This window comes from Cyprinus carpio, chromosome A15, assembly GCF_018340385.1.
Source record: "Cyprinus carpio isolate SPL01 chromosome A15, ASM1834038v1, whole genome shotgun sequence".
Taxonomy (NCBI): Eukaryota; Metazoa; Chordata; class Actinopteri; order Cypriniformes; family Cyprinidae; genus Cyprinus; species Cyprinus carpio.
The window spans coordinates 10,478,574-10,497,906 of NC_056586.1; the positions used below are offsets into that span (position 1 = coordinate 10,478,574).

Here is a 19,333-nt window from a genome sequence, read left to right on the forward strand (position 1 = left end):
GTAATGAACCAGGCTGGGAGTTTTTAAAAGCCTCAGGAATCTTTTGCAGGTGTTTAGAGTAATTAGTTGATTCAGATGATTAGGTTAATAGTTCGTTTAGAGAACCTTTTCATGATATGCTAATTTTTTTGAGATAGGAATTTTGGGTTTTCATGAGCTGTATGCCAAAATCATCAGTATTAAAACAATAAAAGACCTGAAATATTTCAGTTGGTGTGCAATGAATCTAAAATATATGAAAGTTTAATTTTTATCATTACATTATGGAAAATAATGAACTTTTTCACAATATGCTAATTTTTTGAGAAGGACCTGTATTGTGTTGTGAAACTATCATTTTAAGAATAAATGTGTGTGCGTGATATGGATAGTGTGTGCGTTAAAGTCAATGGTGTCAGTTTTCATGAGTGTACTGCGGTCAGAGTGTATTAGTCAGGCAGTAGTGTTTTAAGACTCTATGAATATGTCCATGAGCGTTGGTATCATTCAACATTTGTGCGCACAACTGTGGCTCCCTGGCACAGGGTCTCATTCTCACTGCAATCATTGTTCTGGCATGTCTCCTTAAAGCAGACAGATATGTCATAACTGAACATTTCAGAGAAGAAGAGAGAATTCAACAGGCCTGTCAACACGACTCAATATCACTCTTAGTCTGAGGCACAGAAGACACGCCCATGGAACGCCCACAGTCGGTTCACTTACTACCTGATTCATAATATTCAAAGAACTCAATCTCTATTCTCAATCTTGCAAACTTAATCTGATTGACTGACTGAACACAACGTCCGAGAGTAATAGCGCACTGGGATTTATCTGTCTGACTGGAAACAAGGTACTGGGTTGATGGAACAAATGCTTCTGTGGATGAAATTATTATTGGAATTGTCAACGTTTGTCAGGTAAGTGGCATCAAATATTTAGATATATATTCAGGTCATAGTGAATGTCTCGTAACTCCCTTCGAAAAGTATCAGTTAAAAGATATTCAAATAATTTTTTGAGGCACTTAGTATCAAGTTAACTTGGTAACAATGAGCCAAACTTAGAATTCCACTTTGTCTGTGAAATAATCAGTATTCATTACTAATCGAAGGGTAGAGATTATCATCATAGAGTCTATATTCATTTGCCACTGTATGTCAAGTCAAAACTTGATTTTCCAGTGAAATGACATACTTCTCTCTGGTGACATATACTAGACTTTTCAAAATCATTTAGTTCACTTAAACACCACCCAACCACAATTGACTTGAATGTGTTTTCATTCATTTTTAAGTAAAACAGCCACATATCAAAATCCAAATGATCAACCAATGGACAAAATAAAGTCCCCAGTCGACATACTTTTTCAGTAATCCATATGGAATTACAGAGGAAATGGATGACACTATAATACATCATAATAAAGAAAAATATATATACAGTATGTCCATTTTTTCCATTTGTGTCATCTTCTTTTGTCTCTACTCCACTTCTTTCCTTTCCTCTAATTTGAGTTTTTCCTAGTTTTTTCTCTTGTTTCTACACTTCTCTACCATTTCAACTCATCTTCTCTCCTCTCAGTCTGGTTTCTTATCTGACGTGTCTCTTTTCTCTTTGGCGTGATGGCGTCTCCCTGTTGCCAGATCTCTGCTCTGTCCCAGAACAGCCAGGACACCACACATGTGCCAGCCAGCCGGCGACATCGAGACAGAGACACCGTGTATGTGTGAAAGAGAGGAACAAAGACTCAGCAGATGGAGAGACAAACAGGAGAAGTGGAAAGATACTGAGTACACAAACGGATGATCTGACAGTGGAAAGAATGGCGTTCAAGATGAGAAAACGCACAGGTGACAGCACTGTAATGAACAAACAACATAAGACACTCCACCCACACACATACCCCCACCCACCCCACACAAGCACACACACACACACACACACACACACAATGATACTTGAGTTGATAAGAACCAATGATATCTGGAATTGAGATGAGGTGGAGGACTTCAGGGGTCAAGGGTCGGGAAAGTGGTGGGTTATAACCCTAGACGTCTGAGATTGAAAAGTAGACAGGCACCTCTTACGTTTATGCGCGCTTGGTACTCGGCGCTACCGGCCGAGTTGCGTGCGGCGCAGCGGTACACGCCCCCGTCGCGGATCTGGGGGTTGGTAACGTTGACATGCGAGACAGTGGAGCCGTCGGAGAGCGTGTACTGGCTGGCCCGGTGCGCCGAGTCCCGCGCTACCGGCTCGTCGTCCAGCGTCCAGGTGATGGTGGGGGGTGGAGCACCTTTGGCCGCACACATGAGAGAGAAAGGCTCGCCAGGGGCTACTACGCGCTCACTGAAAGACGAGACAATCCGTGGGGTGCCGTCTGACAGGAAAAAGAGAGAGGAATACAGAAAGAAGACTTCAGAATCTTTGAAAGGTGCACTGATGAAATGTTTATTTCATAAGAAGAGTTCAAAATTTGTCAGTGTCACTAATTTTGTCTTGCCTCTGAATTGCATGAATGACAATGTGTCCTAACCAGACATGATGTGAAAAAAGAAAGTAAATGTGTTTACATTGAATTAAAACCAAATTCTTGAATATTTTGTCTGAACTTAATTTAACTGCATGCAATAACATTAAACTGTAAAATCTTAATGCGAGTTTACATTTAGAAGTATACAAACTGGGGATCCCTTTAAGATAGATAGGGGTCTGTGAATAATTTCAGCTGAAAAACTTTGCATGATATTTTTTTGTAGCAAAATACATTATTACTGTTTTATTCCTTTTTTCTAAAACTGTCACAAAATCATTAGATTGAGCACGACTGTCAAAATTCACTGGAGTGAGGGAACGAGGAGACGTAGAATAAAATTCAACAATCTTTAATAATAATCCAAAATAATAGCAACTTCAGGAGAACAGAGAAAGAATGACTTTTAACAGTGGATGACGAAACTCTGAACAGAACAATCCTTCAATACACAACTCAATCAGGGAAAAACGAGACACACCTGGAATCAAATAGAACACAATCAAGGAACAGGGAGACCAAATACTGGCATAGGAAAACACGAGGAAAAACTAGATCAAAACACACAGAACAGTGCTTGGGCGTGACATTACGACCCCCTCCGGAAGGCGCGACCTCGCGCCACATAACATCGGTGGGCACCTTGGAGGTCCCTCAGGACAGGCTTGGACAGGACGGAATGCCTCCAAGACAGTACCGGATCAGGGTTCCATAGCGGAGCAGGCAGACTAGGAGGCCATTGTGGAGCAGGTAACTCAGCGGGGCCATTGCGGAGCAGACAGTTCAGGAGGCCAGGCTTGGCCCTGGCCCGACCTCTACAGGTGGATCCCTATAACCCCCCCCAAAAAAAAAATGCTTGGGGAGAATATCGGCTTCTGAGGCACAGGATGTGGGAACAGCGGCCCTCACTGGGCTGGATGTGGGGACTGGAGCCCTCTTCGGGCTGGATATGGAAACTGGAGCCCTCTTAGGGCTGAATGTGGGAACTGGAGCCCTCTTAGGGCTGAACATAGGAACTAGAGCCCTTTCTGGAGCGGACTCAGGGGCTGGAGTCGACACTGGAGTGGACTCAGGGGCTCTAGCCGACAGTCGCTTCCTCCTTAGATTCCTCCCTTGATTTGGGGTTAAGGATCAGGCTGCTGTCAGCTGAGGACTTGGGAGTGAACTGGCCGGCGGGCTTGACAATGGCACAGCTGGCGGGCTTGACTTTGGAGTGGCTGGTGGGCTTGTCTGCTGAATGGTTCTGGGCTGAGGACGAGGGAGGAGCCTCAGTGTAATGTCTCATCTGAAAGACGGTGCTTTTTTTGTCAGTATAGTGTCCCCATCACTACACTGGGGCATTAGGACCGACACAGACCACAGAGTGAGCACCCCCTGCTGGCCTCACTAACACCCCTTCCAGCAGCAACCTAGTTTTCCCGGGAGGTCTCCCATCCAGGTACTGACCAGGCTTAACCCTGCTTAGCTTCAGTGTGCAACCAGTCTTGGGCTGCAGGGTAATATGGCTGCTGGTTCGCAGCCTTATATGGCTGTTGGTTGGTAGCAGTTGTTAGTCTTGTGGTGATCGCAGTGGATAGTCTCGTCGTCAAGCCCCAGCTGGAAACACGCATCTGAGCGGCGTCGTGCCAGCTCATCCGGTTATATCGCTCCAACCTCCAACCGCCCTGCCGCAAATGCAACAGTCTGTCCTCAGCTGCTGTCATCCTTCTCTTTTTAGGTCCACTGTTCTGTCAAAATTCACTGGAGCGAGGAAATGAAGAGACGAGGAGGCGTAGAATAAACTTCAACAATCTTTAATAATAATCCAAAATAAGAACAACTTCAGGAGAACAGAACAATCCTTAAATACACAACTCAATCAGGGAAAAACGAGACACACCTGGAATTAAATAGAATACAATCAGGGAACAGGAACAGGGAGACCAAATATGGGCATAGGAAAACACGAGGGAAAACTAGATCAAAACACACAGAACAGTCCTTGGACGTGACAACGATAGTTTTAATCTATTAGCCCTCATTTTTATTAGTTGTATATTTTTAAATAATTTTGCTTTGTTGCTGCAAATTGTGGTCAGTATTAATACAATTAATCCTATTTAATTTCAGTTGCTTGGTTTCTTTTGGTTTAGGTATTTTCTTCGTGCAGTGTTTCACATTCATTAAGGGCAAATTGTAACTTGCTGAAAAGTCATAATAATCTAACTTTGGAACTTTGATATAAAAATACAAAAAAATAATAATAATTGTACGCTTTAGAGTTAAAATCAGAACCACAACCTTCAGTGCTATTCCATTATCCACTCTTTCCACTCACCCTCAAGCAGTATGATGGAGAAGTCCTGTGCGGTCTGACCCTTGCGGGTGGCGAAGCACTGATATGCCCCTGAGTGTCTTTTTTGGGCTGCCGTGATGAAGAGAGTTTCATTGTGGGCTCCCTGGATGGAGAAGTGCTGGTCAGGCACAATGGGTTCTGTGTTGCGAAACCAGGAGACGGTGAAATGGGGCGAGCCCTGAACGGCACAGGACAGAATCACTGTGCTGCTGATGCCTGTTTTCAGGTTCTTGGGGGATAATGTGACTCTCAGAGGCTCTGTGGAGAAAGAGAAAGACAGAGAGAGAGGGGGGGGGAGAGAGAGAGAGAGAGAGAGAGAGAGAGAGAGATTATCTGAGTCTTAGGGTAAGTTTTGTCTAAAAAACTGAATTATGGTATCTTAGAGAGACAGGCAGACAGACAGACAGACAGACAGATAGATAGATAGATAGATAGATAGATAGATAGATAGATAGATAGATAGATAGAGGAAATGTCAATGAGCAATAAGGCTGTTGGTGTAATGTGCTAGAGGCCTCTGTGTGTGATTGTGTGTGTGTCTGGGCATGTATGTGTGTGTGTGCCCTCCTCCCCTCCTAATCTGTCAAAATCTTTGTGAGCACACCGGTGCGATGTGCCCACCGGCTAAATGTCCAAATGTCCACCCCAACTCCCCTTCCTCTATTCCCCTCGGCTCCAGCCAATACCATCCCACTGGTCTAAGATTCTTGGGTTAACCCTTGTACTATCAAAGGTGGGTACTCCTAAGGTACAGCCAAACCCTGTAGCAAGTGTCCTCATCCATGTTTGGGGAGAACAAACTTCCTGCAGAGGTTAGTTCCAACTCCAACACACCTGAACCAGCTAATCAAATTACTTTGGTTAAGTTGAAAATTTCAAGTATGTACGTAAAATGGAAGCAAGGGGCAGAACTAAACCTTCTACAGGAATGTTGAACTCCAGGAGCAAATATGAGGACACTTGCCACAAGATTTTGGTTTCTGCTTTTAGAAATAGTATATTTTGTTGTCATGGGTGGGTTGATTACTTTTTTTGTTTTATACGACTTTTTGAAAATTTAACGGTTTTAAAACCTCTAATATTTTCCATTATAAATTTCGGTTTGCGCTGTTTTCCGTGTCTGCTCAATGACTGAAAGTGTAGGATTCCCTCAGGCTGAGTGCAGTGTAGAGTAGAGAGTAACACTGACCCCTCCTCCTCCTGTTGATGCGAGCGAGCGGTCAGTCACGTGTGTAGGATGGCTGAACTTAAGGAGCTGCCCCGGGAACATAAGGCCCAGGTACACTTCACATTCAGCGTTCCTTTTCGTCTCGCACACAGCCACATCCCCACTGCTTTCAAAAGTATACTCAACCACGGATGAGCGCGGACGGATGAGCTTGACACATGCGCAGTACCACGGGGTGCACGGCTGTCCACAAGCCCACTGGATGCCGACGGTGCGAGGACGGGCGAAGTATACTTTGGCCTTTACGCGATTGGTAACCGGCCGTTTTTTGCCTTATTGTAACTCTCTGTTCTGAACATGCACAAACTGTGTTGCAATGCAATCATTTTCCAAAATGTAATTTATGTGAAAATATGAAGTCTGTTAATCCCCGTTAACACAGGCCAGAGGCGCTGAAGACAGATGCACAGAGAAAAATACTGTATTAGGCTGATCATTTACTGTTCATGATGCACAAACTATTGGAAGAAAATCCTCAATATCGATTTAGGGGTTTTATATGAATGTGTTTCTGAGGGGAGCTGGCTGTCTTCTGAAAAGATTACGTGGTATTTTCTTTTCATCTCGTCTCTGTATAGTTCATATTAAAGCAGTGTTTCAGTGAAGCGCAGCTTTGTTTACAGCGGTAACCAAGGAAACACTGTATCTGGTGTTCCAGAGGCGCCTCCTGCTGTCAGAGAGTGAATATGCATCTCATTCAGAGCTTCTGCTGTTTGTTTCATTCAGGCATGTAATATAATTTCAAAAAGCTTGTCAGAACATTCTGTTTTTGCTTCAAATTGGGTTTATGTGCATGATTATTATTATATAACAAAATTATATTAAATGATATAAATTATATGTATATGAATTATATAACTAAAATCAAATAACTGTAATTACATATTTAGGTTAAATAATTTTTTTTAGGAAATCAAAGAAAAAATAAATTAATTCTACTGTTTCTAATATTCTGTATGTTGCTCAAAAACAAAATGTATATTGTCCAGCGAAAAAAAAAAAAAAAATGTTTTTTTTTTTTTTTTTTTTTTTTTTTTACCCAGTCATTTATAAATAACACATTTGAGAGAGGTAACAACAATACTGTGATACCGTGAAACCGTGATATTTCTGCTTAAGGTTATCATACCGTCAAAATCTCATACCGGCCCATGCCTACTATGTTGTTTTGTTTGATTTTGATTTTTGATTTTTTTTTTTGATGTTTTTTTTGTTATTTATGGAAGTAGATGTCAGTCATAGTTATTTTTATTCTTTTATTTTGATGTTATGTTGAAGCCCACACCAACCACAGCTCTATCCATATACCTAACCTAAGTACACTTGTTTAATAGGAATGTTGTTCCAGGACAATGATGTTGATCCAAGAATATGTTCTACTTAAAGGGTTAGTTCACCCAAAAATTATGTCATTAATGACTCACCCTCATGTCGTTCCAAACCCGTAAGACCTCCATTCATCTTCAGAACACGGTTTAAGATATTTTAGATTTAGTCAGAGAGCTTTCTGACCCTCCATTGAAAATGTATGTACGGTATACTGTCCATGTCCAGAAAGGTAATAAAAACATCACCAAAGTAGTCCATGTGACATCAAAGGGTCAGTTAGAATTTGTTGGAGTATCGAAAATACATTTTGGTCCAAAAATAACAAAAATTACGACTTTATTCAGCACTGTTCACAACACTGCAGTGACGCTACTGACGTAGGATGCTGCTGACGTGTTTTCTGGTGCGCCCATTAACAAAGAAAACACGTCAGCAGCATCGTATGTCAGCAGTGTCACTGCAGTGTTGTGAACACACTCACAACAGACCCGGAAGAGAAGACAATGCTGAATAAAGTAATTTTTGTTATTTTTGGACCAAAATGTATTTTCGATGCTTCAACAAATTCTAACTGACCCTTTGATGTCACATGGACTACTCTGATGATGTTTTTATTACCTTTCTGGACATGGACAGTATACCGTACATACATTTTCAATGGAGGGTAAGAAAGCTCTCTGACTAAATCTAAAATATCTTAAATTGTGTTCCGAAGATGAACGGAGGTCTTACGGGTTTGGAACGACATGAGGGTGAGTCATTAATGACATAATTTCCATTTTTGGGTGAACTATCCCTTTAATGAAGCGAAAAGGTTGATAACATTCTGCCAACAGAACATGTTCCTGGCCATTTTGTTGGTCCTGGAAGAACATTCCAAATAGCGAACATAATCCTTACCTTAAATTTTAAGTTTATAGGCATGTGGTTCCAGAACCTAAAAGTATGTTGATCAAAGAACACATCATGCTTAAATCTATGGCAAGTTAAATGGTAAAGGTAGCTTATAACTTTTGAAAAGCTTTGTTTTTTTGGTTTTCTTACCAACAGTATAATGGTGACATCTTTCATCATTCAGTCCTGTCTTACCACCAGTCCCTTTTCTTGTAACTCCCCTCTTTTCCTTTTGCCCTTTATTTATTATTTTATTTTATCTTTTTTTTTTTCTCCTCACCGATGATATTAAGGTGTCCTGTGACCTCTTTAGAGCCGAAGCTGTTGGTGACTTCGCAGATGTAGTTTCCAGAGTCTTCTAGACGGAGGTCGCTGATTGTGAGGCCAGTCAGTCGCCGTGTCCAGCGGGAGTCAGCAGGAAGTGGCCTTCCATCTTTCAACCAGCGGATGGTGGGGTTGGGGTAACCGGAGGCAATACAGGGCAGCTCTATGCTTCTCCCCACTTGTACTTCTCCTGACTGGAAACTGTCCATCACAGAAGGTGGGGTTTCATTGGGGTCTAAGGACAGAGTGAACGTTCTTAAAGACAGACCAAGCAATTGTAGCCAATTTATGTTTAGTCATTTACATAAATAAGTCTTAAAGTTACACTAGCAAAACTGCCTGATTAATGGTCAGGAAAGATTAAGAAAATGCTCATATTAAACTAAATTGTAGCATTTTTTTTTTTTGTTCTGCAAGAACCTTTGACTAACATCATAAGTAGACTTTTAAAATGTAAGACATAATCCCTTTAAATATAAATGACATAAATTAGGATCTTAATGTTATTTCTCAAAGAAGCACATCCAAGACAGTAACAAATCTAATTATGGAAATATGCTTAGTGCATTAGGACTGACAAATATGACCAAGAAGTGTCAACAACCCAGGAAACCGACACAAACCCACACACTCACCCAGCACAGACAGACGAGCCCCATTGCTCTGCCTGGTTTCTCCGCTGTATTTGTGCTTGGTGATGCAGCGGTAGGTAGAGAGGGCGTCCTCTTTCTGAACGTCAGATATGTAGAGGGCCCCATATGATGTCAGGAAAAACCTGTTACCTGAAGAGAGAGGAGAAGAGATGAAATAAACATATGCTCATGGGTTTCTTTGGCCAGCAAAAATAAGATATCCAAAAGTCAACTGAGGACCAACTTTATAACTCTTCAACTACAGATCAGTTATTCTATTCAGTTAGTCACAGAATCCATCATAAAACTTTTACAAAAATCCAAAAGTTATAACTGAAGAAAAAAAGAAAAAAACTTGTCAACTGAGTTTTATAGTCACGACATTCAAAAACGAACATGCATACAGATATGAAAGCATTTTTGAAGGATACCGCAAGTAATCCATTACAAAGTAAGAAAGAGAGAGCGTTTTAATATTTGATGTGTATGTTATTGTAACAGTATATTACTGACACAGTCATTTCACATCAGCAAAGCCTAACTCTGATTTATCTGTACATTCATGAAGGCCGTATTTTACAATGCAGCACTTGTCCAGAAGCCAGAAGTAAGTGTATCTCTTTCACTTACAGTCCTTCTTATTCAATTAAGTACATTTTAGTTGTGAATGTTTCTGACACAAAAAGACTTTGAAGACTATGACATCTTGAAAAAGATGTTTGATGTGTTGATTATGTGTGTGTTTGTTTTCATGTTTAGAATTTGTATATACACTGTTTGATTTTGAACGATGAGATCAGTTTCTACATTCTTTCTCCAAGGGGGGAAATATCATCTCAGGCTTGTATCCTAAAAAAAACATCAGAAATATATAAGATGAGGTTGATACTTAATTGAAACAACTGAGAAATCTTCTGAGCTATAAAAGATCTACCTCAAAGCAAAGCAAAGAAAAAAAAAGTTCCTCTGGGATGACTTAGGTGTGTAAAAGAAGAGTTTGTGTGTGTTCTGCTAAACTGCACATCACTGGACACAATAGCAACAGCAAAGTATGTCAGTGTGTGAGAACAGTCAGTCCCTGTGTGTGTGTGTGTGTGTGTGTGTGTGTGTGTGTGTGTGTGTGTGTGTGTGTGTGTGTGTGTCCTAGTTTTTCCAGCCAGGCAGGGCATGTGCATTGGGCCAAACACACCATTATGAGAAAACTGAACTGGAAAGGTTAATAAATACATTAAAAAAAAAAAAAGGTAAAAACAAAACACACAAGTCTGACACAAACACAGATGTAAACACAGTTGTAAACACACTGTAAACACACTGTGAACAAACTTTCAGGTATAGGTCAACATCTGGAGTCATATCCACACTGTTACTCATTACAAACGTGAAGATGTGTTTATATATTTATGCTGAGGTGTCATTAGTTGACTAGTTGCCATGCGTCATGTTTATTCCTCTATATTAGGACACGCTTGTGCATTCAAAACTCACTCAACAAGATACAACGTTCAGAAAGCAGGATTAGCCTGTGGGAAGAATGTGTGTGTGTGTGTGTGTGTGTGTGTGTGTGTGTGTGTGTGTGTGTGTGTGTGTGTGTGTGTGTGTGTGTGTGTGTGTGTGTGTGTGTGTGTGTGTGAAGGATGGCGATCGATGCATTTTATGGCTCGAGAGCTTCATCCAACGCAGATTTATGAAAGCGGAGAGGACAGGCTTGACTCGGCAGCCCACACACACACTCCATCACTATAACAAGCAGCTTACTCTCTCACGCACATGCACACACACACACACACACACACACACACACACACAGATAGTAGCCACAGACAAACAAAGACAATGTCTGGAAACAAAGATAAATTTAGCGTGCATCTGTGTAAATGTCAAAGCCATGTGATAAGACAATGAAATGAAGTACATGTGTGCGGCATTGGCTGCATGTGTATGGTTGCATGAATATTTGCATCACAAAAATATATTGCTGAATGAATTTTCGTACAACAGCTAAGTGCGAGCACACGTGTGTATAAGTGTGTGTGTATAGACGTAACACAGTGTCTGTGTTGGTATTGTCATGCTGAGTGCTAGGCCCGGCAAACTGTAATTTAAGAGTCGGCCCTCGCGCTTCAACCTGCATATTAAGCCTTACAGGATAATATGCACTTGGTGACTTTAACCCCCTACAACATCAGCGCAATACTGTCACAACATTTCACCCAGAGCGAGAGACCAGGGAGGGAGAGCGAGCGAGAGAAAGAAAGGTAGTCAGTGAGTAGTTTTGGTTTAATCCAAGTCACTTGAATCTTTCTCATTGTGAAGACTGGTAAATTAAATATCAGCAACCAGGGACACAAGGTCTCTCTCTTTCTCACTCGTTTTCTTTTTCACTCTACCTTTTTTTTCTTAGCTGTATGATTTATTGCACAAATGCAATGAAATAATCATTTACTCATGTTGTTCCAAATCAAATTCTTCTGAAGAACACAAACAAATACATTTTGAAAAATGTTCACCCTGTTCTTTTCAACTGTTTTCTCATAAAAAAAAATATATTAGATATTATTTGTTTGTTTTACAGTTCGTCTGCTTATGTTTGGCCTTATAAACTGAAATGAGGAGGAGGAATGGCATAGAGGGATGTTGCAAGCTATATTCAAACCCACACTGTCCATATGAGCACCACAGCTAAATGCACTGCTAAGCCGTGGTTCCAACATCTGCATCTTAAAAGCGGTAAAGTTCTTTATTTGGGTACTTGCCTTTTGCTTGTCAGAACAGAGCACATGCCTGTCTGTGTGTGACTGTACATGAGACATTTGACTTCACTGAATAAGTGACCCATTGGGTGTGCTGATTTAAAAATGGAGATTGATGGATTAAAGGAGAGGCAGACAGAGCTATGCACATATTAGTCCCACGTCTCCTTGTGATCAGTTCTGTTTGGGAGTGCAGATCAATTCCTGTCTAGTCTTCCTTCGCCTTGAGGTGTGTGCATGTGTGTGTGTGTGTGTGTGTGTGTGTGTGTGCACGGAGGATTAGAGGGGGGGCATGTAAGGTCTGTCTAAAACAAGGGCTTGAGTGTACCACACACATACAAGGTTCTGTGGTAGTGCTGGAGTGTGTAGCATGGGCAGCCTGGGGCATCATGTCAGACCGATGGAAGAAGAAAAATGTGGAATTGGATTTATGTGTGGAGCATGGCAACCTTCCAGTTACATCTCACTCTACACAGTCTCCCAAAGGCCAGAGAAACACACTCACACACACATAAAGGGAAAAGAGGTTTGTATACATGTTCGAGGATGTGTTTTTTTACAGAATGTCAGGAGGGCAGGCAAACTATCTCGCTTCCTCAGCACAGGACTGTGTGAATGCAGCTGGGAAAGATCTAGTCTAAAAATAAAACCCTACCGGAAGTAAAGCCGCCATTTTCTTGCCATCATTTTCAAAGTAAACAGAAACAGAATAATAGAGGATATGAATAGTAATGTGAAATACACAATAGTGTGGAAAATAGAACAACAACAAAAAGAGAATCTTAACGCATGGATGCCAGGAGACTCCGAGGAAGGGGCGGAGAATGACAGAATGACAACAGAAAGGAAAAGAGGAAGAAGATGCTCACGAGATGAGAGAAGAGAAATACTGAAATATCACAAATAAAAAAAATGAAAGAGAGAAAGAGACAATTGGAAGGAGATTGTGAGATGACAGAACGAAAGACACATAAAGATGGAGGGAGAGAGAAACAAAAAGAGAGGGGTGTGGGCTGAAGCTGTTGTTGAATTTGCTCTAGGAGCTGCCATGCAAATGATGGCGCCGCTGCAATGCTAACGAGGACCGGGTTTCAAACTGTTCGGCCCATTACTTATTAATGCTCTGCGTCTCTTCCCCCTCCCTCTTTCCCTCTTTCCCTCTCTCGCTCCATTTTTCCCTCTCTCTTTCGCTGTTGCTAGGGCCCCTGCACTCACGTGACTTGGGTTAGGGGGCGCTGCGGTGGCATGTGCAAAAAATGGAGCGAAAGAAAGAGGGAGGGATGATGGGAAGGCTGGCAAGGAGGGGTGTAAATGGAGGGGATTCTAATACTTGGTTGTTCGTTAAGTCACAAACGGGCTACCAGGGCACACATGGAGAGCCTGACACACGGAGAGACAGGCCAGCCAGGGCTCTGATTGGCTGCGGGTGGGACTCAACGTCATTTCGATGCAGAATGCTGACAAAAATCAAGAGAGCTAACAGAGTGGGAGGGATCAAACATAAAAACAATGTCACTAAGTGAAGGAAGACACTTGGTGATGGAATGGAGAAGGAGAGATGATGTGAAAAAAGGCTCTATTGTTGACTTCTTTTCTTCTTTATTTTTCACTGAAACAGTCATGCTCAAACACACACTCCACTACTGGTTTTGTAAGAAAGCCTCAAACAAATCTTCCTTGACGCAATATGGCGTATCCAGAGATGACTCTAGAATTCCCACTCCTCTGGTCTTGTCTTACAACAAATTATCCTTTATACACGTGAAGGGCCTTTATGCTGGATGTATGAGGTGTGACTCTTCAAGAAAAAATGTCTAGATCGGTTATAAAATGAACTGGAAATAACGTTTGACAGTTCTGGACTTCAATTGGTCAAATATATTTGATGTGAAACACTTGCTTAATAGCTACTGTGTACAGCAGGGGTGCCCAACCTTGGTCCTGGGGGGCCGGTGTCCTGCAGAGTTTAGCTCCAACTTGTCTTAACACACCTACCGGGAAGTTTCTAGTATGCCTAGTAAGAGCTTGATAAGCTGGTTCAGGTGTGTCTAATTGGGGTTGGATCTAAACTCTGCAGGACACCGGCCCTCCAGGACCAAGTTTGGGCACCCCTGGTGTACAGTATGACGGCAGAGCACCCTTACATCATGTCTACATGTCTATGTTTGACATACTCTTGTGCTATTTCCAATAATAGTACAACTGGGTTTGAAATTTTTGTTTTGACATTCAGTATAGATAGTCTCAAACTGTTGCAATGCAATAAGGGTTGCACCCAGTGTAGACAAGGTGCTAGTGGCCAAATATTAACCGTAGTCTACATGTCAGAAATTATTATTATTATTTTTTTTTGAAAGATGGCACAAAATGAATGTTCTAATAAACATTTCTGCCCTTAATTGTTTCTGTTGTAATCATTTCAGGTGTGCAATAAGGCACTAGAGTTATATTGTGAGTGAAGAGCTTGCAGACGCTCCGCTGTATGTCAGGCCTAACAATCCCCTTTAGTTCAGACTATATTCACATATAGTGTGCTCTCTTGTAATTTACTGATACAGAGAGTTTGCAGGTATATTTGGGGAAGGAAGCAGATTTTTTTCAACCAATGCACCACACATTTCCACACCAGTGTGCCTTTCTCTGCATCTACCTCTTCTCTCCACCCTGCTGTCACTCTTTACTTCCCACCCACTCTTGTCCAACTTCAGCCTGTGTTCTCTAGTTGTGCTGTTCTCTAGCTCCTGCTGTTCTCCTCGTCTCCATTCTCCAACCTTCCAACTTACTCTTCCTGAGAACCCCAATCACATATGTGTGGGTGATCTCTACTCCCATGTTCACACAGTAACAGCACATGGTTGTTTCTCCTATATTTGAGTCCTTAATACAATTGTGTACACACGCATTTGGTTATTTAGCCATACATTTTCAAGACTCACAGATCAGGGGGCAAAACTCCAACCCTGCTCCAATACACATACCTGCAGTTTTCAATTAAACTTTAAGAACTTGATTCGCTGGATCAGGTGTGTTTAATTAGGGTTGAAGCTAAACTCTTTAGGGCTGTGGCCCTCAAGTTTTAGACCCCTGTTTTAGATCGAGTCACTGTCTCCACCCAGAGATACTTCCTTCAGTTTTGAGGTCTGCATATGACTCAAATACTCCACACTAACTCAGGTACAAAAGCTGCTGTTGTTTAATTATAATTTGATGGATCTTTTTTCTCAGTTGGACTCTTGTGTTATACGATAAGACTTTCCAGTTTGGGTGGATATCGGCTTCTTGATATTACTTTAGCCACTGTTACAATGATTATAGTTTATAGATATACACATAATTCAAGCTTGACTTCCATTGCATGTTCATGCAAGTCTATGTGAGGGGCCAGGGGCAACTCAAGATTCATTCTTTGAGAATCAGACATCTAAGGCCACAAAATTATAATAAAGGTGTCTCTGATAGTTTTAGGGCTGCTGACTTGGATGGTGACCAAAGTGGAATATGCCCCCTTAGACCATCTAAAAATTCCAGCTAAAAAAATCCTTCTGTTTTACTATACTAAAAAAAAAAAAAAAAAAAAAAAAAAAAAAAAACACAATAAGCCTCACTAGATTACACAAAATACTAAGGCAGAGTGACAGTATGAAGACAGTATGAATTCAAATTCATACTGGTAAAAAATCAAATAAAAATGTATAGCCTGAATATACTTTAAGTCGCTTTGGATAAAAGCATCTGCTAAATGCATACATGTAAAATGTAAATGTAAGACAGAATTTTGAATTTGCTTTCTGAGTATCAGAATGGTAAAATAAAGAGCCAGCTGTCCCCTATATAATACACGCATGCACGTTAGTATTCATTTGAGTACCTACTCCGTCCTAGTTTGCCCTAATGACAGGACACGGGGGGCAGGCATAAAACATTGCTGAGTGTGGAGAGTTCAACTATAAACATGTGTTCCCCTGGCCACAATGTGTGTGTGTGTGTATGTACGATCAAAATTCTGCCATCATTGCATCGCCAAGGTCAGAGCAGAGTCACCCCGAAAAACTTAATTTGCTTTTGATATCAATGATGTTCACACATACAAATTATATATGCCCACATACACCGCCACAAAAAGTGTGCAAATAATTATGTAGGGGTGGGGTTACACTATCTAACTGTATTTTGGTGACATACAGCGATATAACCTACAAATCTGTCTTCAGCCTGATTCATGAGCCATAAAGCCACTCTTGCTGGAAACAGGATATATAAATATATAGAAATATATATCAGAACATTTCAGCACCACAGACAGCGCCAATACACAATCACAACTTTAGAACTACTATTAGTGAATTTACCACAGGGCTGCTCCAGTTCAGCACCTTGGACAGCTACAGACCATGTCGCTGTCCACAATACAGTCCTTTTTACATAGAAACAATGGAACAGAGGTGTATTGCCACTAAAACACAACACTGCAAATACTAAACTCACTATGCCACATCATGTTACACCAGGCACTCTGCAGAGGACAAAAACAACAACCTGGTATCTATCTATCTATCTATCTATCTATCTATCTATCTATCTATCTATCTATCTATCTATCTATCTATCTATCTATCTATCTATCTATCTATCTATCTATCTATCTATCTATCTATCTATCTATCTATCTATCATCTGTCTGTCTGTCTGTCTGTCTAATCTGACACTTTTTTTCTTTATTCTCTCTCTTGCTCTCTTTCACTCTCAGATACACCTCTGCAAACACACACAATTACCACACTGCAGTGTAGCCACATCACATGATTAATTAACATTTGCCCACAGTATGGCGTGTGTGTGTTGAGGAAGTAATTAAGATTGGACTGTAATAAAACAGCCATCCCCCTAAATCTTAAGGCCTCAATGAATGTTGTATTAACTGAACTATCTGACTGGGGCATGAATGGGAATGAACAGAGCTCCGGCAGAATCAATACCACCCTCTCCCTAACTCTCTTCTGCTCCACCTCTCCCCGCCACCATCATTTCTTTTCTTCTCCTTTCTCTTGGTTGTAAAATAATTACTCAGCGGCTGACAATAGGACATCTACACCCCCCGACAATAGCCACTCATTCCTTCAGTGGCCCCCCTTTCGCTATCTATGCTTATGAATGATACCTCGCCTTCATTTCAGCTCTATTCACATTCAAAGCAGAGTGAGAACAGGCAGTCTGAAGTGTCTTGTAATAATAGAAGCATATTTTGATAAAAGACGCCTGACACCTCGCAGGCTCTCAATGACAATGCAAACATTGTGTCTGAGATGCTGATGCAGAATATTTGTCACATTTGAAGGTCGGCTCATGTAGCTGTTACCGGTCTCCACCTCTCTATGAGGTTGCAGGTTGCAACTGTGTAGGGTTCCAAGCGGAACATCTTACTCCTCAGGAGACGCATGTGAAAATTCAAATTCTAAAAGGAAACGTTCACCCAAAAATGAACATTCTGTCATAATTTACTAACCCTTATGTCATTCCAAACCTGTTTGACTTTTCGTCTTCTGTGGAACATTTTTTTTTTTTTTTTTTTTTCAAAAAATAAAAGACAGAATTTACATTTTTTTAGTTGAACTTTCCATTTAAGTTTCAAGTTAAGATTACAACCCCCCATTTACTGGTAAAATTTGGGTTTTCTCTTACTTTCTCCTTCTTCCAGACCCTTCTCATTTCCTCCACTCTTCCACTCCTTGAACTTTCAGTTTACTGTTTTATTTTCCACCACACCCTTCCTACATGTTTTCCCTCCCTTATATGTTTCTCTCTCTTTCTCTCTCTCTTTGCAATGGTTGGAGAAGAGTGGGTTTGTGGAGGACTAATATGCTCATTAAAAAGGCATGCTTCACCGTCAAATGCCAGCTGCCGTTCTTTTCCCTCCTCCTTCTATCCCTCTCTCTCTCTCTGTTTGCTACAGTGGGAAATTGTGATGCCCACATTCAAACTCAACTACTGCTTATGTCTGGGGGAAAAAAGTTATGTATTTATACACATATATACACATGTATAGGAAACAGTAGGAAGGATAAACGATCTTTCCTTCAGCATTCTTCCCTTTTTCTTTTTCTTTTTCTTTTTCTTTTTCGTTTTCTTTTTCCTTCTCTTTCACTTTCTGCCAGTACTGGTTAAAACCTCTCCCACACTCAGCAGCCTAATTAGAATGGCCATAAATATTCAAGGGGTGCAATGTGAAAGAAAGGAGGGAGAAGAAAGGTGAACAAGAGAGGCCTTAACAGGAAGAACACAAGTGGAGGAAATAGATGCCAGAAGACTAGGAAAAAAATGGAGAGAATCAGAGGATAAAAAATGAGAAAAACGTGTAATGTGCTGAAGACTCCACAAGTTAATGTTATCATATGTTGCTCTTTTATAGTTCTGGAGGCCCCAGTTATTCTTTTATATTATATACTTTCAGAATAATACTTTCCAAATATTGTTAATTATTTATTTTTTGTTAATAAAAAAATAAACACAGACATAACTTCCAGAAAATCTGGTTTTAATGAGAACATTTTTGGAAATTTAATGACTTTTTTCTTGTCTTTTTTTTTTTTCTTTTTTTTTGAGCAGAGTTTGAGATTTGGTTGAGATCTCTTCTGGAACTCTAGATGACATTATTTATTTATTTATTTATTTTACCTCTTTTCATTTTGCTCACCTAATATTGCTGTCTTGGAGAAACCATTGTGATGTAAAAAAAATAGAATAATAATAAAAACTAAAATTCAATAAAATTTAATACATTTAATAAATAAATAAATACATTTAATAATAAATTTAATAAATAAATAAATAAATAAATAAATCGTGTTATTCTACTTCTATGCTGTTATGTCTTCATACACACACATAAAAGCGGTTGACAACATCCAAACACATTTGCAGTCCTTTTGTGAGTCTCCTTGTTTAATAATTAAGGTTCATTGATAATTGATATGGACATGGGCCTTAAGAAGCAGAACTGAGAAATCTGTATCTAATGCCCATCACAAGAGGACTAACACCACGAAACATGAGCAGATCTGCAGTCTGGAGGGGGGAAAAAAGCAAACCAGGCAAGAGATGAATCTGTGTTTGCTGCTAAAAATCTTGCCAGATTATCAATTATTAATACAATAACCAGGCCAGTTAAACTAGAGACAAGATGAATCTTTACAGTGCATGCGTGTAACAGACAGTGATTGATGGAGGAATGGTTGGTGAGGTTGACTTAAACCTGTAGGCTGAGTGTGCAGAATACAAGGCATAAACACACTCAAAAATTTTTACTGTTAGCTCTGATACTGAATT

The 19,333-nt window shown here is 40.5% G+C and overlaps 1 protein-coding gene across 3 annotated transcripts in view; it reads right to left on the minus strand.

The window, feature by feature from the left end:
- Positions 1 to 19,333, minus strand: part of LOC109059267 (Down syndrome cell adhesion molecule-like protein 1 homolog) — a 127,657-nt gene that overhangs the window by 38,344 nt on the left and 69,980 nt on the right. For 2 of the 3 annotated variants that reach the window (XM_042770976.1, XM_042770977.1), the window contains exons 4-7: positions 9,261 to 9,407; positions 8,582 to 8,860; positions 4,833 to 5,108; positions 2,066 to 2,362 (exon numbers count right to left, since the gene is read on the minus strand). In XM_042770976.1, coding sequence (XP_042626910.1) covers positions 2,066 to 2,362; positions 4,833 to 5,108; positions 8,582 to 8,860; positions 9,261 to 9,407 — 999 coding nt within the window. The remainder of the gene's footprint in view (positions 1 to 2,065; positions 2,363 to 4,832; positions 5,109 to 8,581; positions 8,861 to 9,260; positions 9,408 to 19,333) is intronic. The other variant, XM_042770975.1, reaches the window with a different exon arrangement.